We start from the raw sequence: 26,024 nt of genomic DNA on the forward strand, positions 1-26,024 counted from the left end.
CCCCCCCGGATAAATTCAGTATACATTTAATATCTCATGCTTTTTCTTCTTTAGGACGTTACACCTTTTCTGCTGTAACAGGATTATAACATCTTCTGAATCATTCTGCAAAGGAAAGTACAGCTTTTCTCTTCCTTTCTTATCCTCTTTCCATTAGTATGCCATTCTCCTATTACACTTTTTCTACACATTTCTACCCAAAACTTTACTTTTAAATCTGACAGCACAGCATAAAAGCTGAGCCTGTAAATTCTCTACATAACCTTTCCTTGGGTCTGACAATGTTTCCCTAGCAGCTATTCCGGAGAGACACGTCCATGCATTAGTGGTATAAATCAGAACTGAAGCCAGTAGAGGGTGCCATGACATTTGATGGGCAACAGTTGGAAAAAGTCCAAAGGAGAGCAGAAAACAACCATCAGAGCTCAAGAACCTACTTGAAGAGACTGACTGAATTGAAGAGGTTCAGCCATTCACGATCAGGCACAGATAAGGCCTTTGAAGTGTATAAAGCGTCCTTTCTGTAGCCCCAGAAAGAAACTCCAGATTCAGCCAGCCACAGGGGTTAGCAGGTTAGATCTATCACTGTATGTGATATTCTCAACAAACGCGAAACTCAGGATTACACGTTGAACAGTGAGTCTTGTCAGAGGCGGAAAATCCTCCCAACAGGATTTACATTGCTTCATGGAAGCAACGTTCACATCAAGCTACCCCAAACCAAAAGCCAGCAGCTGACCGGAACAAGAGGGAGAATGACAGCTAGGTTTCCATCTACACTTTCTGTCGACAAGGCTTGCAAAAAAGCGTGTATGTGCCTTTTCATTGTGTCATCAGAGTTAATCAAAAAGGCGATTTAGCATGAAAGTGAGTGGCAGAAGCAGTTTCCCCCCAAAATGGTGTTTATTTCCTGTGGTGAGACTGCTTAATCTCACGTTATTCATGTGACAGCTGACAGATAATTTTCCTGACCTTCAAAGTGACCTTTTGAATTTGCCAGCAGTGCTACTGTCTTGTTCATTTTGTTGTCTCCACCCCTGTTGGTCAGAGTTGCAACTGTCTCTTTCTGAAAGAGAAGGCTCTGAAATAGCCTGTGTGATAGCTTTAGTTCTGAGGCTCAACTTTTCATGGGACAGAGCAGGTTGGGATTTCTTCTTTCTTCTACTTTGTGGAGGGAATTAACCCATTCCTCCTTAATTTTATCTTCCAAGCTGTTTGTCTCTCAAATCACCACTAAGGCTCAAAGCTTCTGGGCAGCAGAAGCACCGTTGCCACTGCCAACAGAGATTACCCTTTTGCAGGCTTTGAGCACAAAGGAATCTTGTTGTTTTTCATGGGAAACCTGCCACGGCTGGCCATCCTCTCATGGGCAGGAGCACTCCTCCAGCCACATGCTTAGTACGCTCTGTTGCAGTGGACAACTACTCTGGGGACTGACTATCTGATGTCAAGGTTGGCAGAGACTCCTGTGGTCACTCCCTCACTGACATCAATCGCAATATACTGGCCTGCAGTTGGCTCTTCCTCTACTTGCACTGCATTTTTCCTGACAACCACTGGAGGAGTATCTAAGAACACAGCAGCAATGGCACCATTTCCTCTGCCCCTAACCCCATAAAGCCACGTGCTGCCACCTTCACTTACGTAGTTAGGACCTTATTTTGTGAGTAGTTGCAATGGCAGTTCAGGACTGTTCAGTATAATTCACTAATTAGTTAGTGAGAAGAGGCCAGAAATGAGCTTTATTGTTAAAGACTCTGTGACAATATGGCATTTTTCCTGGAATATTCAGGCTGCCCAAATTTCTGTGTCTGGAAGGGGCACAAGTCCACCTTTAAGAGTAGGGGAAAAAACCAATAAGATGACCAAAGATGACAATGACCAGCTGGAAGCAGCAAGAGAGGTGATGGAGGAATGCCAAGAGCTTTCTTGGCTACTTGCGAAGCAGTAGCAACCTGTATATTTCAGTGCCTACTGAAGACAATGGAAATATTCCTAATAACTACTCTGGAACCTGAATGAAACCAATATAACATCAAGGTCTTACCTCCATAGAGTATGGGATGAAAACAGAAACAATGACCTCCTTGGGCTTTATGTCTGCATGCTCACAGCCAGCAAGAAACTGATAATTTAAAAGAAATTGCCGTTTACCATCTGCTGGAGAAAATGATAGTCTGTTATTGAATGTGGAGCAAGAAGGAAACATTTCTGCACTGCAAATTCAAATTTAATGGAATCTGTGCAAAGGAATATATTAAGGCCAATATGGCTGTAGTACAGTCAGCTCCATTCAGGATCTAGCCTTAAACTGCAAAATCCTTTGAGTGGAAAAAACAATCTTTATGATACATGTTAACTATAATTTATTTCCCTCTATGAATGTTATATTTCCCCCATCATACGTAAAATACTGAGTAATTTTATACTTTCTAGAAAATACGTATCTTACAAATGCTAGTAATATTCAGAAAGTGAGTGATTTAGACATGTATAGGGCTGTTGTGTTTCTGTTCAAAAGCTCTTAGACCATTAAATTACTAGAGCACAGTAACCTTTTACGAAATTATCAAGCACTGCAATGAGATGGAGAATCAGCCCTGTACATCTTCAGTTCAGAGACAGTCAAAATTGTTGACGAGATTTTCCAAAGTACCCACAGATTCTGTGTGCCAAGGGTGGCACTCACTTGGGCTTGGTTACTGCCAGTGTTATTTAAACATGATACACATGTATGCACTGGTACACACACTGTACCAGTGACTTCAAAAGAAGTTTCTAGGTGCATGACCTTAGAGAATGAACCAAAGTTTTTCGTAAATGAGACAGACATAAGCAATAAAATCAAGTGGTGGAGTTACAAGATAAAGCTGTCTGATAAATGGAGCGATATAGTCAAAGGCAGTAGAGAAAGGAGACCTTTCTACCTCTCAGGACTGCCCACCCCGCTTTCCTGAGATTGCTAGATGTTGTTCCATTTGGCCTGCTGAAATGGAAAGACAGTGTTTTCTACCGGCAGCCAGTTCCGGCCAGTTAAAATGACAGGCAGTTACCAGGATAACAATGTTCTCCATTCAGCAACGTGTACCATTATAATTCATCGAGGAGGTGCTTAATTTGAAAACTGTCACCTATCGCCATATTCTTTGTTGCAGTGCCCACCTATCAAGATATTTGGCAGGGAGTCCAAAGCTTACCTTCTGATTCCAAGTTGAGGACAGATTTGCCAACTGTTAAGATTGGGTTCAAGTTCCAGGTCGATCCCCTGCTTATAACGTGTCCTCCTAACGACTTTAACAAACAGTTAATGTACAGTGTATATTAATCTGTCAACTGCCATTTAATGTGCCTTTGGGGCCCTAACCTTTCTGCTTATCTAGCCCCCTGATTCTGCACATTTTAAACAATATTTAAAATTTAATAAAAGACACCTCATTAACACCTGTATAGTCTAAGAAAATTTCTTTCATATATCCCATACAGCCATAGTATCATCTGTCAGAATGTTTAATTGCTGATATTTCTAGCTTCCATGCTGTTTTTCAAACACCCAAAAGCCAGGAGACAGCTTAATATATTTCATCTTAATAAAAAATCCCCAACAACTCATGTTTGGTGTATGTATAGACTTTCCTGATACAACCAGACAACACTTGTAAAACCTTGCCACTTGTAAAGAGGCAGGGAGGAATCTCTGTTAATAACAACTGAGGAATACTGACAGGCAGATGTGTGATCTGCAAAACAAAGTGCATGTCTAGAACACGATGAATTCCAGGAGTGCAAACACCTGAGCAGTGCACACACAGAGACATCATTGATGATGATTTTTACAAGATCTGACTTGTCTGGTATTAACCAACACCTGTGCTGACGTATAGGCACATAGGAGAACCACAGACAATGTCCTTTCCCCTAGTTCAGTAGGCCTATATACCCCCTGCTTCAGCATATCCCAGGACTTACCCATGTTTTGGGGCTGTTAACATGTGGGATTGTGAACTGCCATTAACAGGCCCATGCAGTGAAACTAAGAAGATATTTCAAATGAGAAAAACTAATTATGGCAGCAGCATTCACATTTAATCTCATTTATTGTCTTTCTTACAATGTAGAAAAGGCAAAGTAATACGAAGTGAGTGAAGAAAAAGCAGTAAAACACAATGGGGCTTCAGCTGCTTCAACCACACTTCTAGTGCCACTTCAGATGCTTTGCTATAACCTGCTTGGCCTCCAGGTGCTATGTTGTATCTTCAAGTCCTGTGCTCTCCAATGTCTCTGCTGTTTTACCACATCTAAAATGGTACTAGACACCTGTGTTTAAGCAGCTGAATTTCACCTACAAACAAACTGGAACAATAAAGACTCCATATCTTAATAGCCAATATAAAACCAGTCTAACTTACTAACCCGGTTTCTGTCACAGATAGAGTTTCAACCCATAAAAGGCAGGGAAGGCGAGAAGAGAAAATAATCTGTGGAAAACTGAGGAGCAGTGAAATAGTAAGAGCCTGCAGGCTGACATGTCAGACAAATTAGAGCCATTTATTTTCATTACCAACAGCAGTCTACATGGATCTGGAGCAATCTGACCTATGAGTAGCTGGAAGAACAATCACCATACTCAGCAAGGAATAACTAGTGCAGAAGTTCACTGAAACCAAACACTGAACATACAAACTACCTATTTACCCACTTTGGTTTTTTTATCAAAGAACCTGCTGCAAGTTTTCAGGTGCTACTTTGGGTGACTTCTGTACTCACTAAGAAACTGTTTTCTCTGTATTAGGATGTATCCCAGACCAAAGCCCCAGATCCCAATACCATGGAGCTTTGTGTATTCGTGTGTGTGTGCATTCAGAACTGAAACCTCAGCTTTGCTCTTCAAGAGGAGGAAATGCTGAAGTTCTCAGTCTGTTCAATGCTGTGGACTGTGATGCTGACATCTATATATTGTGGCCGGAGCTTTCGTAATATATTAACTTTGATATATTCTGTGAAATTTCTTAGTCTCATCTTTAGGTTACAAATATATACATAATTCAAATTTAATAACATCAGAATTTCTGTTAGCATTTAATACAGTGCTGCTTTGTATTTTCCTGTTTTCTCCAGCTGCTACTACTTGGGTGTGGCCTAATCCTACTGCATCCTAGGCAGCATCAGATGACTGATCTTTGCAGATCACCTTTCAATTCCATTACGCTTTTTCAATCTTCTTTATCACAGGAGCGGCCAAGAGTGAGAGAAAGCAAGTCTTAACTGTGCTTTAATGGCTCAGTACAGTCCTAAGCACAGGATTAAGCACTGCTTAAGAACCCTTTCCAGAGACAGGTTCATTCAGTCTCCTGTTCAAAGCACACCAAACTCCATGTGAGTTCTCCCATTAAGTTCAGAAGCTTTTGGCTTGCTCCATAAGAAAAAGAAAGCTTCTAAGGGAAATGACAACTAAATGACTGTTCCAACTTTTGGGATAAAATTGATCTCCTATATATATAGGTCAGCCATAGCAATTTGCCTGACATAGCAGAAGAAAATCCTACTTTTTTTTTTTTTGGCATGTTTTTGAGACAAAGATGTCTGCCAGAACAATCTAAAGCACCTTTTCTACAAATCAGAGAATCGCTTCCAATCAAAAAGGGACTGAATCGAACAAACAAGGCTCTGATTCTTCAAAGATCCCTGCACTCAAACTCCACTGCAAGATTCAAATCTAAATCAGAACATTAGCTGAAGCCATTAAGAATCACTTACCATACGAAGTTAAGTGTAATAAGTAGCAGTAATTTATCTAACATACATGTATACCTCATCCTAACTTCATTCTCCTGCAGCATTTCAGCTGAGCTGTTCAGCAGATCTTTCTTGTTGAATATATGTGCTTCAAATGCAGGAGATGTACTTCTAGCAATTAAATGCAGTAATTTAAGCAAAATACTGTAATAAATGTACTGAATGGATAATGAAAATGAGGATAGATGATGTAGTGTGCAAATTTTTGGTAGCTGATTCTATTCTGAAAATGAGAAAATAAGAAAATGTATACTTCTGTGTGTTGATTAGTGTGTATCGGGGCAGTTTTTCATTCCACTCCATTCCATCCCAGTCTTGTGCGCTCTGGTCACTCACACAAATATGGCCCATGGAGTGGAGGAAGCAGATTCATCGTTTGTCATCTAAGAGAACAAGCAAGAAGTTAAGAGAGTTACTTGTTAATATTTTATGACTGGCAAATCTCCCAATACTGCCCTTATCAGGTACCTCCAAATTCACTCATCAGGTTGTTCTACAGGAGGTAGCTACAGGAGGTGGCTGAAGGAAGGTCATTGGTAGCTGGGGTCAGGACCAAACATGGATGGAGAAGCATGGTTTTTGCGCAGGCAGGCCTCACCTCCCACAAGCTCCTGTGATGAGAGCAAACCCACAACCGTATTGATTTGGGGGCCAACAATGCCCCACCATGACCACAGAAACACTGAGAGAGTAATCTGTGAGTGAGAGTTCCAGTTTCTATGGTAGAGTCTCAGACGTTCAGGGCACAGCACAGATGTATATGCTGCCAAGGACCTTTGCTCACAGATGTTGTATGCTAAATAAACACTTACACAAAAAGATAATTGTAGTAACAGTGGGAATGCGACTACAGTGAACATCTGCAGAAAACATGGAATATAAAGGACCAGCGTAATAAGCGTATTGTCTCATTTGTTTTTCTTCTGTATCCTTTTGATAGCTCTAAGTTAACTCTTCTTCTCCCAGAGTACTGGGCATAGCAAGGAGTACCAGAACAAGGTGACAGTGCCAGAGTGCAAGTCACTGTGGGAAAACATCTGGAAAGAGACTGAAGATGCTTAGAGACTGATCGACATATGGTGGATACTAGGTAAGAGGAGCTGTTGAATGCTCTATGGGATTTGACATACAGGAGAAAGGAGGAGGCTTCAGGAAAGAGGGGATTGTAAAAACTATGGAAGTTTCAAAGGAAAAAAGAATTATTAACAAATCAGGGAAAATTCTAATACAACACTTGAATGGCATTTGTTGGAATACCTTGTGTGAGTGAGACCTGTTATCAGACATTGCAATTACAAGGATCCATATGATACTGCTGTATACAAAACACGACCAATGGGAGACATCATTAGGCACTCCACCATTCAAGAGTGCCAAAAGCAGTATGCAGTCTACCCAGGTACTTCAACAGACCCTTCTCCTACCTTCCTATTATCATCTCAGTAAAGCCGTCTGCACAGCCTGCCCGTATCTGTTCAGCAGTCAGAGGGCTGTTCAGTACAAAGGTCGTCTTCATTCCTCTTTCATTCCTCACACTAGTTACTGCATCTCTCAAGGCAAAGAACACAGAGCATCCCAAGAAAAGTCCTGCCTCACCTATCCCCTAAAAAAAAAAAAAAAAAGGCAAGTCAAATAGGTGTTTGAGCAAATGAGAGGAGAACACACCACATGAAAATGAAATACAGAGTTACAGTGAATTTTAAGGGTAATTATAGGAGATAAGTTCACAGAAACGATAAAAGCTTTGTTTGAAGAGGGATATTAGTATCAGATGATTTTTTCAAATACTTTTCTAATTATGTATCACTGAGACAGCTTTAAACAATTTTAAATAATTGAGGACTTATTTGTTCTTTAATAACTTTTTCCTTAAAATATGCTTTTTCCTCTTGTTGTGCTGTTGTATTTTACTGTATTCTAAAAGCATACTTAGTACTTGAAACAGCTGAAAATTTGCATAATTACCTTCATCTTGATTTGCCACTGCTACTTATATGCAACTGGCCAGAATATTTGCTGGTATAAATGAAAGCAATGATTATACCAACTGCACACTTGAGCCAATCTCTCATATAAATACATACATACAGTCCTATTTCTTATTGAATAACACACAAGTTGCACATTGTCATTGTGATTTCTCCATCAATTTATTTGTTGTTTTTATTCTAACCCTTCAGTTTATCACCACATTTTAAAAGCAGAGTTTTAAATTCACCTTACAGCTTCTGTGGATGGTCTGTTGACAAAACTCTAAAATTACTACTTGCCAACCATGAAAGACATGCAGCAATATCTCGCGTTGTATCTTCCCATATTAGTTTCCCTGATGTCATAAATAAAACAATTTTATGGACACTTGTTTGAAATACTAAAGAAAGGGAGCTGAAAACCTATTTTATACCAGAGAAATATTTTTGACCGTCCTCAGATCTAAGAATCAGCCCCTGTGATGGTTTGCTTACCTTGGATGCATAGATAGCATAAGGATTTTGGGAAGATGGCAGCAGGGAAACACTAAACTGTTCTGGAATATCACAAACAGCAGGGATCTTATACTGATCTGGACCCCGAGTGTAGAGGGCTCCTTCTGAAGAGTATTTTAATTCCTCCATTGTGTACAGTCCAATGCCTTGAACAAAGGCACCTTCAATCTTTAAATAAGAAAAGGAAAAGCATTTACATTCTCATGTTTCTAAAATGGGTAAAAACCTATTTGTATCACTAGCTGTTAGAAGACCATTTTCTTTCCTGCTTGCCTAATTGAATTCTTCAATATTTTGGGGCTACCATGACGGGAAAGCTTTCACTCTCCTCTCTCATACCAGGCAGAGACAAATGCTTTAATGATGAAGTGATGAGATCTGTGGACCAGACTGCAGTGAAGAAAGGTCTTTCCCTGCTGTCAAGTGGGGAAGGCAGGTCAAACAAAAGGAGAATTAGGAGACTGTAGATCACAAACAGGATTTAAGTCTAGCAGATAGAGGGCATATATACCTACAGGAAGTACTACAGGTACCATGGGTAAAATTCAAACTTCATTGGTATCTGCAAGATCTCTGCCACTGACTCAGTGGGAAAAGTCTACAACTAAAGGACCAACTAACATGATCTACAACTTATAACATTATCTAGTAAAAAAATTATTTTCTGAATTCATGAGGGAATCTTCACTTCAAATAAGACTATTAGTGTGATAGAAATAAGACAGCAGGATATTCTTGGCACATACCTGTCCTATATCCACAGCTGGATTTATGCTGCATCCGACATCCATAACAATGTCTGTTCTGAGGTTCTGCCAATAAAATTCAAATGCATATTACTGAGAGAGATGCATGGAGTAGAGGCACTGGAACATAATGTGGGTTAGAGCTGGCATTCCGTGGAATAATGCACGCTAAGATAGAGGCCCCTCCATGTATGCAATTTCATAGCTATTTCCAGTACCTCATTACAAGCAGAATGGGCTCGTCTCAACTTCATAGAAGTTTAGCCAGAGAGAGCCCTGCCAGATTTTTTCCCATCGCATAGGAAATCCCCACAGCAATAAGTACAGAGAGAGGGCATATGATCAGAGTCTATAACATTTAGCTGTCTAGATGTTCAAAAGCCTGGAATAGAATACTTAGATCTGCTGTAACTAGTTTCCTGGCAAAGAGGGAGAGAATAAGCAAAGAACATGTCAGATGCCTGCCAAAACCCAAAAGGTGAAGCCATATGACATTAACAGAGACATGCCAAAAGCTGGTTAACACTGCACAGCTTTCATTCTGTTCCACCTGTAATTTGCTTTCACACTGTTGATATATCATGTGAAGACAGATGACTTCTTAATGCAAAACCTAAATGGGTGTTGGAGCATCCAGTAATACAAACAAACCTCACTGATATTATTTTAGAAACTTCCATTGACACTAAATTATTACCTTGTGATCTCCTGTTAGACAGTCAATTTCAACTTCTGAACAGGCAGCTCCATAAAGAAAATATGTGAATGGTTGTCCTTCCCCTTTCTCCCAATCCATGTTTTCATTATAACCTCTGATGGAAGAAACAAAGTCCAAAAGAAAGAAAATTAATGAATGTTTGCATCATAACAACACAGATGAGCACACAAAAGTTTGAAACTACTTTAAGTGGAATCTTAAATAATAGGTCAGAACTCCAGCAGTTAAGTTCCATGGAATCCTACAGAGCACTAGTAGTTTAGATTTGATGGATTTGGTATTTATACAGAATTAAGCAGACAAACAAGCTATTTCAGTTTAGGAGAGTCTATAACCAGCATAATCCCGGAAATATACTAATAAAGACACAGTAATCAAGTACAGAATACAAATTCAAGGTAATGGTTATGGAGACAATAGCACATCAGGGGATTGATCAAAAGGGAGAACTGCTCAGGACCTATGAAAGAATAATTTACAAGAGATAGAAGAGAGAGTTAACATTACAGAAACTGGCTGCAGAATGAGTGAGAACATTAAAACAGACATATTGAAATAAAGGTGGAATTACTTAGAATGGAGTGAGACTGAGAAGATTATAGCAGTCAGGACTGACGGGGTAAATTCAATGGACACAAGAGGACAGTGAAATGCGGTGTCTCCAATCACGTAAGCTATTTGACCAAGGCATATTTTCTGACCATATACGACTGACACATCTTTGTTGAGCATATTTAAAATTATGCCCTGTAAAACAATTAAAGTATAATTCAAAGCACCAAACTGTGCATTGAAAAATGGATACACAAAGTCTACATACTCAACTTCCCACATCACATCTACCTTAGCTGGCCTTGAGATTCTTGGATGTGGAGAATATGACTGCCTAAGAACTACATCAGTGCAGGATTTGCGGTTCAGGGATCTGCAGATGTTTTTGGGCCCCACTAAATGTCAGTAAGAAAGTACAACTGTTCTTCATTGCTTTGGAGATATCAATATTCCTAAAGGGCTGCATAAGCAGAAAACATACTTGAACAGACTTAACAGCAGGAGGGGACATTTTGTTGGAGTTTTTCCTCAGTGTTTTAAGCAAGTATGGGTTTGCAAAGTGCCTCTTCAACTTACTGCAGACTGCCTGCACACCTGAAAAATTGCTATTGATAGGTAGGGAAATACAGGTGGAGGGAGAGAAGATACAAGGCATAGCAGGGCTGTATCCCACCTGAGTTATAGCACAGGAACTTTTCCTTTCTGGTTCTTTATAAGCACTGTGTAAGAATTCAGAGAAAAAGGACCACGAGACCATATTGAGAGAGAGCAGTGGGAACTGTGCTTAAGATTACTGTGTCCTACAACAGCTTGCTGTTGTGAATAAATCCGTGTCAAAGAATATAGGGTGGGAATTTTCTGAGGCTCCAGAAGCAAAGAGGTCAAAACAATGACTCCAAAATCAGGGTCAATGAGCAATGCCACTCCTCATGGGAGCATTAAGTTCCCCCTAGCTTTCAATTAGTGCTGAATCCTGGCATCTGATTAATGAGTTAGTCTTTTTAAAAAAAAATTACTGTGAGCTTTCCCTTAAACTCAACCAGATGTTTTAAATTCTTCTACTTCTAAAGAGAAATAGCCTTAAGGTTCAGATCTAGAATTAAATGGGCCTAATTTTCCACAAGTGCACCTGGTTGCTAATTACATGTGTGTGCTGGAAAAATATTGTAATGCTGCCACTCATTCCTTCTGCCATGCAATTCGGTGTGATCTTGTTTGGGGGAAAAAGGGTAAATGTTTTGTTTGTACCTTACAGAATACAGCCTGCAGCAAGTAAACAATATTCCACTTTGCACACCTACTGTAATGGGCAGCAGTGACTTTCTTGATGCTTTCTGGTTTGCTAACAGCTGAATCACGGAGAAAAGATAGGGTGAAATATTCTTTTGATACTGCCTAGGGAGTCCACATAGGGCTAATCATAAATTAGTACTTAAACTTTGTATTCCAACCCCTTGTGTTTCAAAGAATTACATAAAACATAAGCTGAGCCATTAGAAAGAACTATTGGACAGGATTTCTATTCATGGTTCTGGTTATCTTCAGGAATCAGTCCTGGTCTAACCTTTTTTAAGGAACAAAAATATATTACCTAAAGTAGCCCGTTGCTGAAAGACTCACGCTCTGTTCAAAAGCTTCTTTAACCTGTGAAATATAGCCTTTTTTCACAAATCAAGGATGGAGTCAGGAGGGAACACAGTATACATATATTTGCTTACTTATATATACTTAGTTAAAAACCAAACTGTAACGAATTGTAAAGAAAGGAAGACCAGCTGAGTCAAGCATGTTTAGCTGCCCATGGTGCATAATACTGTAGACTTAAACCCCTTTTGGACAAGAAATCTGAATTCTTTTGGCAATACAATAAGGAATAGACCTGTCAACAGTAGTGTTCTTGCAGAATCTTTATCACTGGTAATACCATAGTCAGAAAGGGTCCTGCTCAATTTTTCTGCTCAAGTTCAATAGAAACAGGTCCCTCTGTCAATTGAACAGATGTGGTTGATAAGTCACTGAGATAAAAGATCTGAATTACGTTTTTTGCACAAAAAGGACAGTTGACAAGAGAAATGCTCTTTGCAGTGTTCTTATGCCAGTGATAAAAATGACTGTATGAGGTCTCCAAGCTACCCCCTTTCAGTGATTCTCATGTTAGAGTGACTCTGTTTACAAGTCAAGGTTGGTTTTTTGTTTGTTTTTAATTAATTGCATTTTACTGACTTTACAAGATGTAAAATTACTTCTCTTCATGTATTACATTTTCTTAGGTCAGCCATTTCTACTAACGTTTTGGGTGTGTCTGAATTATCCAAATTAATTTGGCACCTATTAGTGGAGATTATCTTTGCATACATAGCTATCAGTTACTAAGATACTGCATGTATTATATCATTATTTGCTATTTCTAGGAATTACTGCTGCCAAGAAAGTGTTTTTATTTTCACAGTTACTATAGTATTTAATCATTTGAGAAGAAAGACTGTAGTGTACTAGATCTGCAAACACCTCAAGGCAGGGATCATCCTTTTCATTAGGCCATAGATATCAAGCAACACTGGACAAGAAGACATAACAAACAGGTTTTCTTTTAATGCCTTAATACATAGAACTAGATTCTCAGCCCTATCTTCATAAAAATACTTGATGATATAGCATAAAGCTTTCAGTTAAGAAAATTCAGTTTCTAGCCCTAAAATTCTGTTCCTGTTTCAAGTGGGCACCAGATAGGGGCATTTCTATAAATAGCTTTAGCATTACGTCTGTACTACTCTACTGCAAATTTAACTAATATTATAATTAATTACATATTAGAGCAATGGGAGCAAGGATTCCTGCTACCTGTTTTGCGGTTCTGCAAAATACCGCATATGGGGGAGAATTTGAAGGAAGAGGTTGAGAAGGCTTCCCTTTATTGATTTGGTAAAACTAAAGAACAGCCACGTAGGAACACTGACACTGTACACATGCGCCCTGATAACTCCTTGGCAACACCTTGTCTGAGGGTAAGCTGGGGTGGGTTGTATTATTGCACAAGCTGGTATTTCTTGTATGTATCAAACTTCTGTGCCTCTAAATGTGAGGCACAGATAGCTTCCCCTTCTTTCAAACTAGATGTGATCTGGGGATTGTCTCCCACATTTCTAAACCAAGCACCTAAACTGCATCTTTATGTGAAACACCCTGTTTCTGCAGGTTTTAACTTTAGGATTATTAGACTAGGCAGACTGATAGTCTACAATACATACATCACAGTTTCTGCAAGTACACAAAACATATTTAGTAGGATTCACTTATCTTACCCAATCCTTCCAGGTTCCTTTTGGGTTCTTGTTCATGATAGGCTGCAGGTGTTTCAGAAGAGTTTGGCAAGCATCCTGGCAAAAAGTCAGGAGAATATAAAACAGAATGAATGCAGATACATTTGGTACTATTCAAGATATGTTCTAGTTAAGTACTTATTTAGTATCTGCTTTACTGTCATCTTGGTTTGCAAAAGTATGGTAGGATGTGTCATTTTAACTGCATAGACACAAACCTTAAAAGGGTTAATTTACAAGGGCTGGAATTTGCATGAATCAGTAGATTCAGAACAGGAACAGGATACAAGATTTTTATGGGACTAGTTAGTTCATTAGATGAAACAAGGATTTTGTCCAACATCAGACTTCTGGGGAAAGCCCAGGTTATATTCTGAAAATTCATATGCACCATTACTGAGAAACTGTCAACAAGACATGCTGCTTCTTGGCAATTTCCAGTGGCATTATTAGTAGCCTCAAACTTGATTTCTATGGGATCACTAACGCTTAAAATTTGGCAGGCATTGAATACCACAAGGCATAGGGTGTTATGTTAAACTAAACACTACTCGTTACCTTCACAGCCATGCCATTGACATCTGTCCCTGCAGATCCTGCTGAGGCACATGCATTAGGAACAGTAGTTGTGCTCGTTTCACAGAAGTGAATACATGACATGGGGATGTTCAATTCCCGACTCGCAACCTGTTTCAGGAAGGACAAGATATTCTTCCCTGTTTTAGAAACATTCTAAACATTCCAACAATTCCCAGTACTTGCTAGAAATCAGTGATACCAGCAAAGACAAAGTCTTAACAAGCCCTCTCCCAACCTCCAGATGAAATTCTTTTGTCCAGTCTGTACTAATGTACAAAGAAACAGAAAAGAAGGGCAGTGTTTTACCTGTACTCAAACTCTCGGTTCAGACCCTGAAATCCAACATTCACTTCCTGATTTTACTGCCTATATCCTCTATGACTTAGGGCAAATTATGCAGGCCCAGATCCCCAGCCTTCAATGACAAATATCTTTACACATCTCTCTCAATTATCCATTAAACAAACACGATCATAATAATATTGTCTGGACTGTATATTAACCTGAATACTGACTGCCTTTTACCATTGGTTTTATGGGAATTGCCCCAAAAATCTCAATCTAAAAAGCCTCTTCACATACTAGTGGAAGAATAAAACCCAAACAATCTGTTTATTCTTTCTGCTGCCTCTATGACTCTCAATGAAGGCATCTTTGCTTTCTAACTCTATCAATGCAAAGAAGCAGCAGCTATACTGATAAAGAAACTGTCCTGCTGGTACACTAACCAGGAAGAAAACCTTCACACTGTTTATCTGCATGACAGATTAACCACAAGGTAGTATTTGTTTGGATTCTTTGTTACCTGGATCATTTTTGTATGAACACCCTGCCCCATTTCAATTCCACCATGTGTCAGAAGCACAGACCCATCAGTATAAATATGAACCAGAGCAGCAGCCTAAAAAAAAAAAAAGTATTAATCCAGTGAGAAATCTGTTGTTTAAGATGATGAATTGAAGAACGAAAAAGACAGACAGTTGGATATGATACAAGCCAGTCAATTAATTTTCAAGCTGTCCATTCCAGAAGCACTGGACACCTACACTGCATAAAATACAAAGACCAAAAGTACTACTGTCCTTCTTTTCTTCCTTAAACTTACATCTTTGATGACATCAAAGGGTTAAGTCTTTAAGAACAGCATCCCATAGTACCCCCATGGTAAGAAAGAAAGCTCAGAGCGATTTCCAGAATAGGTAACTTACCCAATGACCACTCTGACATCAATCCTCAAAAATTTTTCATAAATACCTTTAACCCATCGATACCAATACCACATCACAAGAGATGGGACTGGCCTTTAAGTAGGCAGGGTCCAAGGTACCTGGGTCTTGAAAACCAAACAACTTTGACTTCAGCTTGAAGAGAGCTAGAAACTAGTGTAAACTTCAGGGAACAGCTATTAAGAGGATGACAGTTTTCTAGAAGTTGAACGGTAACACGTTTGGTTTGTATCCAAAAGGTACAGTAACTGTAACTTTCTATAGATAAAAAACTCAGCTCATTTACTCTTTAAAGAAACTAACCTGAGAAAGGTAACGTGTGCCTAGTCCAAATGGAAACTTCAGTGGTACAATGGCAATCCCTTTTTTCTTCCAGTAATTTTGTTTGTTAAATTCACTGACAGCTGTCTTTCTGCTGTAGTATGCAGATTTCTCCATACATTCGTTCCAACACCGCATTAAGTTTAGTGGATCAAGCTTCTGTTTGAAGTGCGTATGCTCATTCTCCTTATACATATTTATTTCCCTAATCTGAAATAACGCAATTAACAGCTATTAACATTCCTGTTAAAGGCAGACTGACAACTTTAGGGGACTAGACAATAAGATTACCGTAAGTTTTTTTGAACAATAACCAGTTTGGTTCAGTTTGTAAGAACATGCTATTCATTCAAGAGCCAGACACTGATTTAAAAAAGTATGAATTTTAGCACAAATTATGTTTGATTTAGAAAAGATTTGTTCAAAGAGTTGAGCTAATCTAAAGGTTTTTAACTTTCTAACTGCAGAGGATTCAATTCAGCAGAGAAGATGCCTTCATTTTGTCACCTTTTCTGGTGATAAACCGGTTTTATCTGCAACTCCTGTTATCCAACTTTCTGTCACCAGTGCTGACTGGGGAAAGCCAAACCCTCGAAATGCTGTGTTTGATGGCAAGTTCGTTTTGCAGACATAAGCCCAGCATCTCAAGTTGGGAATCCTGTATGCATTGTCCATTTTTAGTAAGGATACTTCTGCTACCTGAGATAGGGGGACAAACAGGTATAGTTAAATGTCAGAACAGTGCTTCTTTCAAATTCATATTTAAATCTTCATCGCCTCATATAAAGACCTTAACTTGAGACAATTAGCTTTAAAACTGGGTTTCTGCCAATCACTGATAGAAAGCATACTCCTGTGCACAAGTACAGTTTTTATTCATATATTTTTCATGCAGCATATTAGTTTTCAATTCCTTTTTGATAGTAACAGCAGCTGTGTTCTGTGACTAGTAGCTGAGTGCTGGTCAGTAGTTAAGGATGCAACAAATACTTCATTTTATAATTGATTTTGCTCCTACTTCAATATCAAAAGCTGCACAGAACTGAAAATAGGTAGGTTAGATTTAAAGCAATAGGAGCTATGATGGAACCGATGAAAGCATTCTGAATTATCATGTCCTATGGACATTCACAGTTAAGATTTAGTTCCACCAGAAAGCATATGTACTGCAGTTTATAGTGTCTTCTGGTTCTTTTTTCTTTTAGGGATTTCACATGACAAACAAAAACACAAGAAAAGGAAAATAACTCAATTTAGGCTCTGAGAGTCAGTATAAAAAAACAAAAGATAAAAAATGTTTTGATGCCTTATGAAGACATCAATAACTGGGTCTCTTCAGTGTTAAGTACATTTCTCAGAATGGCAAATTTAAGCCTGCATTCCTACGGTTTCCACTGAGCTTTAATCAATAAATGTCAAAACATTTCTGCATAGAAACAACTGAAGACAGTTTTGCTGTAATAAGTGTCCATATGAATAACGTCATGTAATGCTACCTTTTCACATAGGAAGTAAGTTAAATGTTATTTGTGGAATGATAAGAAGAAAGTCTTATTTTGGTGATATTTTGGGGTTTTTTTCATTATGACCACAACTTTTATGGACTTCAGAGAAAATATGTGCATGAAACTGACCAGTCTTAAGAGGGTTATTGATAAATCAGAGTGAATACAATGTTCTGCTTTTATACAGCTCTATGCCAAAGTTTCAAAAGTTTTCAAAATTTTCAAAAGTTTGCAATGTGCCAACTAGCTGTGTCAAAATTTCTTTCCAGAAATGTCTGTTCTAATCCTGATGCAATCACAGACAGGTAAAACATATAATTACTGTTCAGTCAGCAATTAATAAAGTTAAGCACAGATTACTGGTATTCAATTCCCATGCTGGAAGACCAGTCTCCATTACAATGAGCATCAAGCATCATGGCTCTCTCTAGGGCTAGGCTCCCACAGAATAAAGTCCTCTCTGAAGAAAGAATAAATCCCTAAACACTGTCTTGGGAACACAGATAAGTCACACTGACCTAGCAAAAAAAAAAACAAAACCAACAACAACAACAAAACCACACTCTCTAAGTTCAGTAAAGCTTATAATTTTATTTCTGAAAAACCTATTTCTCCTTTTAAAAATGTTGACTTGTAATTGCTGTACTAATTGAATCAAACGGAATCACACAGCTGGATGACTAGGTATGGGTCTAATTAATCAGGGAGAGATGTTGGGAGACTTAGACTGCTATCACCTGTGCTAGTCTAGCTGCAGCTGAGCTGGGTGGAAAGGGGATTCAGTTGGTTATCACTGCCTCCAATTCTAGGTCCACCAGCTTCACTGTATCACTGTAGAACTTCAGCTGAAGGTGGTTCACACATGATCTGCACTGATGCACATGCTTTTAATCAGACTTTTCCTAATGCAGGCTACTTTTCAGTACCAGGTTAGGCAGCAAGAGCATGGGGAGTTACCCTGACAGATTTTGGAGTGCAGAAAATATGCATCAGTAGGGCAATGACAAGCAGACGAGGGGTAGCAACCTCCACAAACATTTCAGTTACAGCTAGAATAAGCTATGGAAACACAAATACCTAGTGACTGATACTGAAGCTAACAACTTTTCATACTTTGCAGATGTGTACGTGAGGAACTGAGGTATACAGCACAATAAGTGCAGACCCAGCACAGAAATGCACAGATAGTAACAGGATAACTATCACTACGAATTTTCTGAAGGCTAAGAAAGGTCTTCCCAGCCTTGTAGACATAAAGCCTCAGGCAGGCACAAATGCAGGTACTATGTATTTTAAAAGGAATACATTGTTATTTGACAGGTTTGTAATAGGAAAATAAGCTTGAGAAACCATTAATGAAGTGAATGTATAAGAAAATACCAAGAAGTAGTACAGTACTTGACTGAACTGAATAAAGACAGGTTAAACTAGCTGTAGACTTTCCAACAACCCACAGTTCCTACATGAAAAGACTGTATGATTAACAATACATGAGCAAGGGAATCTGGCCTTCATCATTTTCCAGCTATGATTCCTCCAGGCTGTAACATCTGTCAGCTTATAAATCCTTACCAGGACAGATTCATCAGGCGTGCATCCTCCATTAATATAATATTTGACATCCACAGCTCTGATCCTACCATCACTCATGAAACCAACCTAGAAGGATCAAAAATAACCTATTTAGATTTTGGCATTCATTCATTTCTTCAAGCGTTGTAGATGTTGAAAATTGATGTAACCCACACAGTTAGGGTCATACTGTGCTAGTAATTTCTGGGCAGCATTCACTGAAACTATAGAAGGGTAAGAGACCAAAAAAACCTATGCTAAAATAGTGGCTTGCCCACCTGGCATCTGTGATCTGTATAGGTTCAGCATGTAACAAGCCATATCAGCTCACTGGGAAAGGAAGAAGCAAGGAAGCTGAGTGGCTTCCTGTGTATTGCTGGAGATGGCCGATAAGTGTGTCATCTAGGAATGTTCACTGTAGACAAAGTCAAATCACGCTCTGACTGTAAGAACAGTGTGTGGTAGATGGAGTATGACATTTGTTTTTCCTCAATGAATAAATGTTATTTTCATCTCACATCTCTCTTCATTTGTTGCCACTAATAGTTCCTGAATTCTCAACACGAGCTACAGCTCATTTTCAACTTTAGGGAAGCATCTTCTAAAACCTCTTTTACTTTACCTATGTAGCAGAGGTGGAAAAGGCGGCAGAAACTGTCCTAATGAACAGTTATGACTAATGACAGTGCATGAGCAGGGAAGAGATTAATCATCTCCATGGAATAAGTTTTCTGGTATGACACTGTTCCTGTGAAAAGCTAGCTGCTCCTTTGTGTGAACCTAACCATATGGACAGTTTAAAATAAACCTCTGCAGAAGTCTGCACTAGTTTGGCTTCCCATTCCCAGAAAAAAACAGCTAGAAAAGGAAAAGGACACGAAGACACAAAAAAAAAAAAACCCAAAAAACCCACAAACAAAAAAAAAACCCCACCAAACAAAAACACACCACCAAAAAAACCCCAACCCAACAAAACAAAACCCTACAGAGACAGAAGCAGAGAACAGTCTGTACAGCAACTTTCTCTCTTTGATTCCTGGCTAGTAGGTTTTGTTTTAAAATTGAATTCATTACACCCATTTTCATTAATAGACCAAATATTAACCAGTACACTGAAATACTTATTTACATAACACAGGCAGGTATTTTTTCACTAAATTTTTGTGGCACTCACTTTGTATTTGCCAATAAAAGGATGTCGGCCACCAGTGATTAACATATCATCCTCTCGGCTCAGAATAAGACGGACTGCTCTGCTGGTTCTAAATCAACAAAAGTAAGATTTCAGTCAAAATAAGAAATGTTATTAACAAGATGGCTATTCATCATGTATCCAGACCTAGCCATGCATATAAACATGCACTAAGATTAAACTTAACTTTAATAGCTTAAATATATACTTAAAGCTATGTCCAGAGCTCATACTTTTTTGCATTTACAATCATGTCAGAATTTTAATTTCACCTCTTGAAAGCCAGTAAGATAACTCAGAGAAAACTACTTCTGAAGAAATTGTTATTTCAGTGTTAAGACTGAACTGTGTTAAGTGAGCTTCAGCAGTCGGCATTCAACCTTACGCAAGAAATTGTCACCTCTTAGCTATTCAGAATCGTACTGAGGAAGGTTCCTTGGAATAACACCAGAACATGGATAATAATAAATATATGAAAATTAATCTAAAAACGCAAATACCCTTTACAATAGTTACTTTTAAAAAAATGGACATAGAATGTAATAGAAAGTCCTAACAATAAAAGAAAGATTGTTTAAACTAAAAAAAAAGGTATTATTTTTAGCATGGCCTGGTTAATCCAAAACACAGATAACGTGGCCAAAAATAATCAAGAGCAGTTTGTACAATAACGACATTAGTGACAAAAGAAATGTATTGAGCTAATCACTCAGATTACAGGACGATTTTGCCTAAGACAGGATGTAGCCTGACATGTATTCTGCAGCAAATCAGTTAAGCTTGTGAAAGAGGTTACTATCCCCTGACAGCTAACTGCTAGTATTGCCCTGACAAATTTGGAGGGTGGGGGATGGATGGAGCTTTGTGTGTCAAGATTCCTAAATTAATTCAAGTAGTAGTAGCATAACAAACCATAACATCTAATAGATTTTAGCTAATTTTGACTGAAAGATGTCAGTGACTGGACTAGAACTTCCTGTTCTTAAAAGCAGTTCCACTCATGAACTCTTCCTTCTGCATCCTGCTGTGCTAGTGAAGTTCGTATCTGGATGGTTAATGTCATGTTTTGAATGTACACATGAAGCCTCAGTAGTTCGGGACTGGTCCTTTTGAAACGCTCAATCATTTCAAGAGTATTTCTAGCTTATTCTGATATCAATTTCTTCAAGTTCTTCAATTTAGTTTTAATTTAATTTAGCTACAGCTGTTTAATATATGCAGTCTAACAAAACAAAACAAAGAAATGCACTGAACAGCCTTACAAACTGTGAACAGTTAGGATATTATGACTTTTTGGCTAGCAACTTTGGGAAAGGAGAAAGCATTTTAGCCAAAATGCAGCACTTGTTCATCCTATTTTCTCTTCACATCCCAATACACACACCCCACACTTACTTGTTCGCTGCCACTGCAGCAACTGATGCCAGTAAGCCAGATTTCAGGAGTTTCCCACCAAACGCTCCACCAACTCGTTTAACGTGGCACATGATCCTGTTGGCTGGAGTGCCTAAACTTGCAGCTACCATCTCCTGTAAAACCAGTTTTAATCTTTTGTGCCAACTTGAACTAAGCCTGAAAGTTAGGTTCTGAAATAAAAATCTTTTCTAGAAAAGGGTTTCACAGACATTTCTAGTTTGTTGTTATGTTCGTGGTTGGGTTTTTTGGGGTTTTTTTGGTTTTTTGGTTGGGGTTTTTGTTTGTTTGTTTGTTGGCTTTTTGGGGGGGTTTTTTGTTTGTGGTTTTTTTTTTTTTTTTAATCAGATGAGAATAATTTTTCTTTTACCTTAGGTTAAGTAGCAAGAAAAAGGTAACAACAAACCACTCAGCAGTGTTCACGTTTAAAATCTCTACCATGGAGACTGTGAAAGGGCCATGGGCAGAAATGAAAAGTTATACCCTTGGATTTCATTATCTAAGCAGTAAAAGGAAACTTTCTTCAGGTATAAGAAAAAAGGATTATAATACAGCTTTTATTACTTTTATTAAAAAATAAAATAAAATTTACTGTCTTATGTAATTCAAATAAAACCATTGTTTTTTAATAACCTAAGGCCTTGCTAATGTCAGGAATACTCTTGGCTATTGGCAGTATAATAACAATGGAAATTATAAAAGGAGCTGAACTGGGCTTTGAACACAAAAAGCCAGTGCTGAGTCTGAAATACTAGCAGTCTCATGGACCACAGCTATTGTTATGCAGACCATACGCTATGTCAGCGTCTGCTTTACCATTTACCATCATGAAAACGGTCAGAGGGCTGGAACACCTCTCCTATGAAGAAAAGCAGAGAGTTGTTCAGCTTGAAAAGAAGGCTCCAGGGAGACTGTATTGTGGCCTTTCAATATATAAAAGGAGCTCCTAAGTAACAGAGGAAGACTTTTCACCGAGACCTGTACTGACATGGCAAGGGGCAATGGTTCTATACTGAAAGAGGGTAAGTTTCGACCGGGTATAAGGAAGGAATTTTTTTACAATGAGGGTGGTGAGACACTGCAATAGGTTGTCTGGAGAAGTTGTGATGCCCCACCATTGGACACGATCAAGATCAGACTGCACAGGGCTTTGAGAATCTTGAACTAGTGAAAGATAACCCTGTCCATTGCAGTGGGGGAGATCACATGATCTTTAAAATGGTTCCTTCAAACCCAAGCCATTCTATGTTTACGATTTTGGCATGGAGCAGGAGTCTCACCTACAGCTATTAGAGCTGACCAAACCCTCAGCAGACTTTGACTCCACAGGGTGCTGATTGCTCCTCACCTCGGTGGGAAGCTAAGAGGATGGAGGAGCCCCAGCATTCCAGGGTGAGTTTTTCATACCTACACTAGTGGGGCATGAGGTACTTTGTTCAAAAGGAAATAAAAGACTTTTACTTCCTCATCCTCACAGCACAGCAGTCAATGCCTATCAGGATACAGCAGTACTACAAAGCAGCTGTTGTTGGATAATCCAGATGTGCAAATCCACATTCCTACTGCTTCTAAACTGTTAAGATGAATTTGTAAACCAAACTTTAAAAGCTCTGTTGTCACAGGTTCAACCACTTTCTCTGAGAATGCTCCGTATTACCTGAATAATTGCTGGATGCTGTGTTGACACATACACATCCATTTCATTATCCTCTCCTTTTGGAACAGCAAGCACACTCTGAGTCTCCATGTAAAAGTGTTCCTGTCCCCCAATGTGAATCTCCCCTGATCCAAAGAGAAAAACACAGTGTTACTGAGGGAAAAGGACAGAGGAAATGAACCATGACAGAAGTAACACTCCATCACAATGTAAATTATGATAATCCATGTCAAATATTCTGATGCTTCTTGTATGAAGGAGCAACATCTAAAATAAAAACACAGACAAAATTCCTTGCAGGACTAAATTGGTCTTCTTTCAGTGGCATCAAGTGAACGTGACTAACGGCGGACAATGCTGCCTACAAGTGGTGACAATATTAAATAAAACATAGATAAATTAAAAAAAGCATGGACATACTGGACCAGATCAAGAAGGTGGCCACCGAGATGGTCAGGGGGCTGGACCACAGGATGTAGAGGAAGCTGAGCTAACTGGATTTATTCATCCATAAGAAGAAAAGGGGTGAGGGGAGACCTTATTGCTCTCTACAACTGCCTGATGGAATAGTGTAGAGAAGAGCGAGACAGACTCTTCTCAGAGCTGCACAGTAGAAGGACAAGAGGCAATGAACACAAGAAATTCTAACCTGAGACATGGGGAAAAAAAAAAAAAAACAACACAAAACAATTCACCATGAAAGCAGTCAAACATTGGAAGAGGTGTTTACAGAAGTTGTGGAATCTCCACCTTTGGAGATCTGTAAAACCTGACTGGACGTGGCCCTTAGTAAGCTGCTCTAACTGGACCTCCTTTAAGCAGGAGGTTGAGCTAGATGAACCCCTTCCAACCTAATTATTCTGTGATCCCGTTTCAAGGACAGAGGATACAGAAATGTTCAATGTAGTAGTAGGACCACAAGATCACTAGGTTTAATCACACTTTCTTCCAGGTCACCGAGAGCTTTCTCAGGCCTAATGGTTATATGGAAAAAGGTAGAACTGGGACTTGAACAACAGACAAACCCAAATACTGACAACTTCCCACCAAATATATTTGCAGTTTACCTTCAATTACATTATCAACAGTTTCAAATGCTTCATCAACATTTCCTTGTTCTAATTTTCTTTTTGGCTCAAAGAAGGAGTTGTGCTTTATAGCTTCCTGCAGTGGAGAAAAAGAGAAATAGGGCATTTTTTAAGTATTTCAAAGGTTCTCAGCTTGTTGTGGCATTTTACTCTCAGAAGAAACACCATTCTCTTCAGAGATTTGAACCACCAGCTACCACAGTCAGTGAACAACTGTATTTCATCACTTTACTTTCATTGTTGATGAGTCTGTGTATACAGTTCCAGCAATTCTTCGCTGATGCATCTTGGGTTACTGATGATAGCCGTTTCTGAAGGAAACGCATTCAGTTTATTCAACCTGCTCTTCCTTCTCCTATACCTAACAAGTGACCAAGAGAGCATAGAACAAGAATGCAACCACATCATCCAAAGAGTGATGTCGTTAAGAAGGGAAGAAATCACGATGACTAAGTAAAAGTAAAATCTGTTTTACTATGATTTGCTTTATTTCTAGTAAGACTTCATCAGAGATTCAACTGTAATGAAACATTAGCAAAATTAAGAAGGGGTTACTTCTACTTTTATACTACAAAGACTGTTGTTACCCACCACACACATTATGGAAACAAGCTGTGAAGTGACTACAAGAACTATTGCTGGTTCCCTGCAAATGCATCCTTTGTTCCTTACTTCCACTCATGTCATTAACCTAGCACAAGTTCTTTTCCCCTATGACTCCAACATTACATTTCTAAAATGTTCTACATCCCCAACATCTTTCCCCTCTCAAACTCCCAACACTTCTTACCTCTCCAGCCTAACTCTGTGGGCTTGCTAGCTGGAAAACAGATACAAAATGTTGCAGATAATCAGGAGCTGATTGCTCAGCCAATAATCACATGCTGATTGCCCAGCAGGTAGCTACCCAAAGACTTCTAAACAACCAGCATACTTCATTTCCTTTTCCTCACTAGTAACATTAGAAGAGGAGGAAAGAAAAACTCATGTTTATTATTATGAAAAACTTGTGGAACCTTAATACCATTGAGACTGTGGCCTATCTATCAAAAGAGGTCAAACTTCTTCAAAAGGTTGAAAATGTATTTACAGGGAGACTGACAGACTGGTTAATTATATGTTCATGTTCACCTTGTTTCCTTAGAAAATCATGTTTAAAAAGCAAGTGAGGAATGTGACCTGCTGCTTCAATTAACGGAATAGATTAAAGAAAAAAAACCCCAAAACAAGAGAAAAGAATTGTTAATACCTCAATTGTTAAGATCACTGGTTCCAGCACTTCATACTCTATCTTCACTTTTGCAGCAGCTTGTTTGGCATGAACATCTGAATCCGCAACTACAGCACAGACAATCTGACCCAAACAAATCACCTGTAAAATACGCATCACTTAACAGAACAATGGATTCAAATGGTGGCCACATGTGCTGCTGATTATTCTTCTTTCATGTAACCACAATTCATGTTTCGTTTTCAGAAGTTTGTTTTGATTTAAGACATTTCTATTTTTTAGATCATACATTATGATAACAAATTATTAGAAATAGCAGTTTAAGTGGGGAATCAAGGAAAATACAGTATTCAAAAATGGGTAAGTGATTTGGGAACCTAACTTTCAATAAAAGATACTCTTTCAAAAACTCATATCATTTTGTGAGGTTTAATCTGTATTCTTCTCACTGAGCTATTTTTGTCTAGGCAGAATATAATGCGTATCAGCTATTTTGAAGTTGAAAAGGGAGTGGGAAAAAATTGTAGGAATTAACCTTATCACATGCCTAAAGTGATTCCCTGAAATAAACACAATACAGAAATTCAAGAGTAAGGAAGTAAAGTTTTATTATAAAATGGGGGGG

General features: G+C 38.7%; 1 protein-coding gene across 1 annotated transcript in view; it reads right to left on the minus strand.

Annotated features, from left to right (window-relative positions):
* Nucleotides 1–7,213: 7,213 nt before the first annotated feature.
* Nucleotides 7,214–26,024, minus strand: part of AOX1 (aldehyde oxidase 1) — a 40,356-nt gene continuing 21,545 nt past the window's right edge. Inside the window, exons 19-34 of the mRNA XM_010146720.1 lie at nucleotides 25,418–25,540; nucleotides 24,148–24,244; nucleotides 23,081–23,205; nucleotides 21,406–21,539; nucleotides 19,993–20,080; nucleotides 18,819–18,905; nucleotides 16,249–16,440; nucleotides 15,724–15,951; nucleotides 15,000–15,095; nucleotides 14,174–14,302; nucleotides 13,598–13,672; nucleotides 11,887–11,939; nucleotides 9,723–9,837; nucleotides 9,026–9,091; nucleotides 8,259–8,447; nucleotides 7,214–7,396 (exon numbers count right to left, since the gene is read on the minus strand). Of these exons, the coding sequence (XP_010145022.1) occupies nucleotides 7,214–7,396; nucleotides 8,259–8,447; nucleotides 9,026–9,091; nucleotides 9,723–9,837; nucleotides 11,887–11,939; nucleotides 13,598–13,672; nucleotides 14,174–14,302; nucleotides 15,000–15,095; nucleotides 15,724–15,951; nucleotides 16,249–16,440; nucleotides 18,819–18,905; nucleotides 19,993–20,080; nucleotides 21,406–21,539; nucleotides 23,081–23,205; nucleotides 24,148–24,244; nucleotides 25,418–25,540 (1,980 nt within the window). The remainder of the gene's footprint in view (nucleotides 7,397–8,258; nucleotides 8,448–9,025; nucleotides 9,092–9,722; nucleotides 9,838–11,886; nucleotides 11,940–13,597; nucleotides 13,673–14,173; nucleotides 14,303–14,999; nucleotides 15,096–15,723; nucleotides 15,952–16,248; nucleotides 16,441–18,818; nucleotides 18,906–19,992; nucleotides 20,081–21,405; nucleotides 21,540–23,080; nucleotides 23,206–24,147; nucleotides 24,245–25,417; nucleotides 25,541–26,024) is intronic.

This window comes from Eurypyga helias, unplaced genomic scaffold (genome assembly GCF_000690775.1).
Source record: "Eurypyga helias isolate BGI_N326 unplaced genomic scaffold, ASM69077v1 scaffold13582, whole genome shotgun sequence".
Classification (NCBI taxonomy): Eukaryota; Metazoa; Chordata; class Aves; order Eurypygiformes; family Eurypygidae; genus Eurypyga; species Eurypyga helias.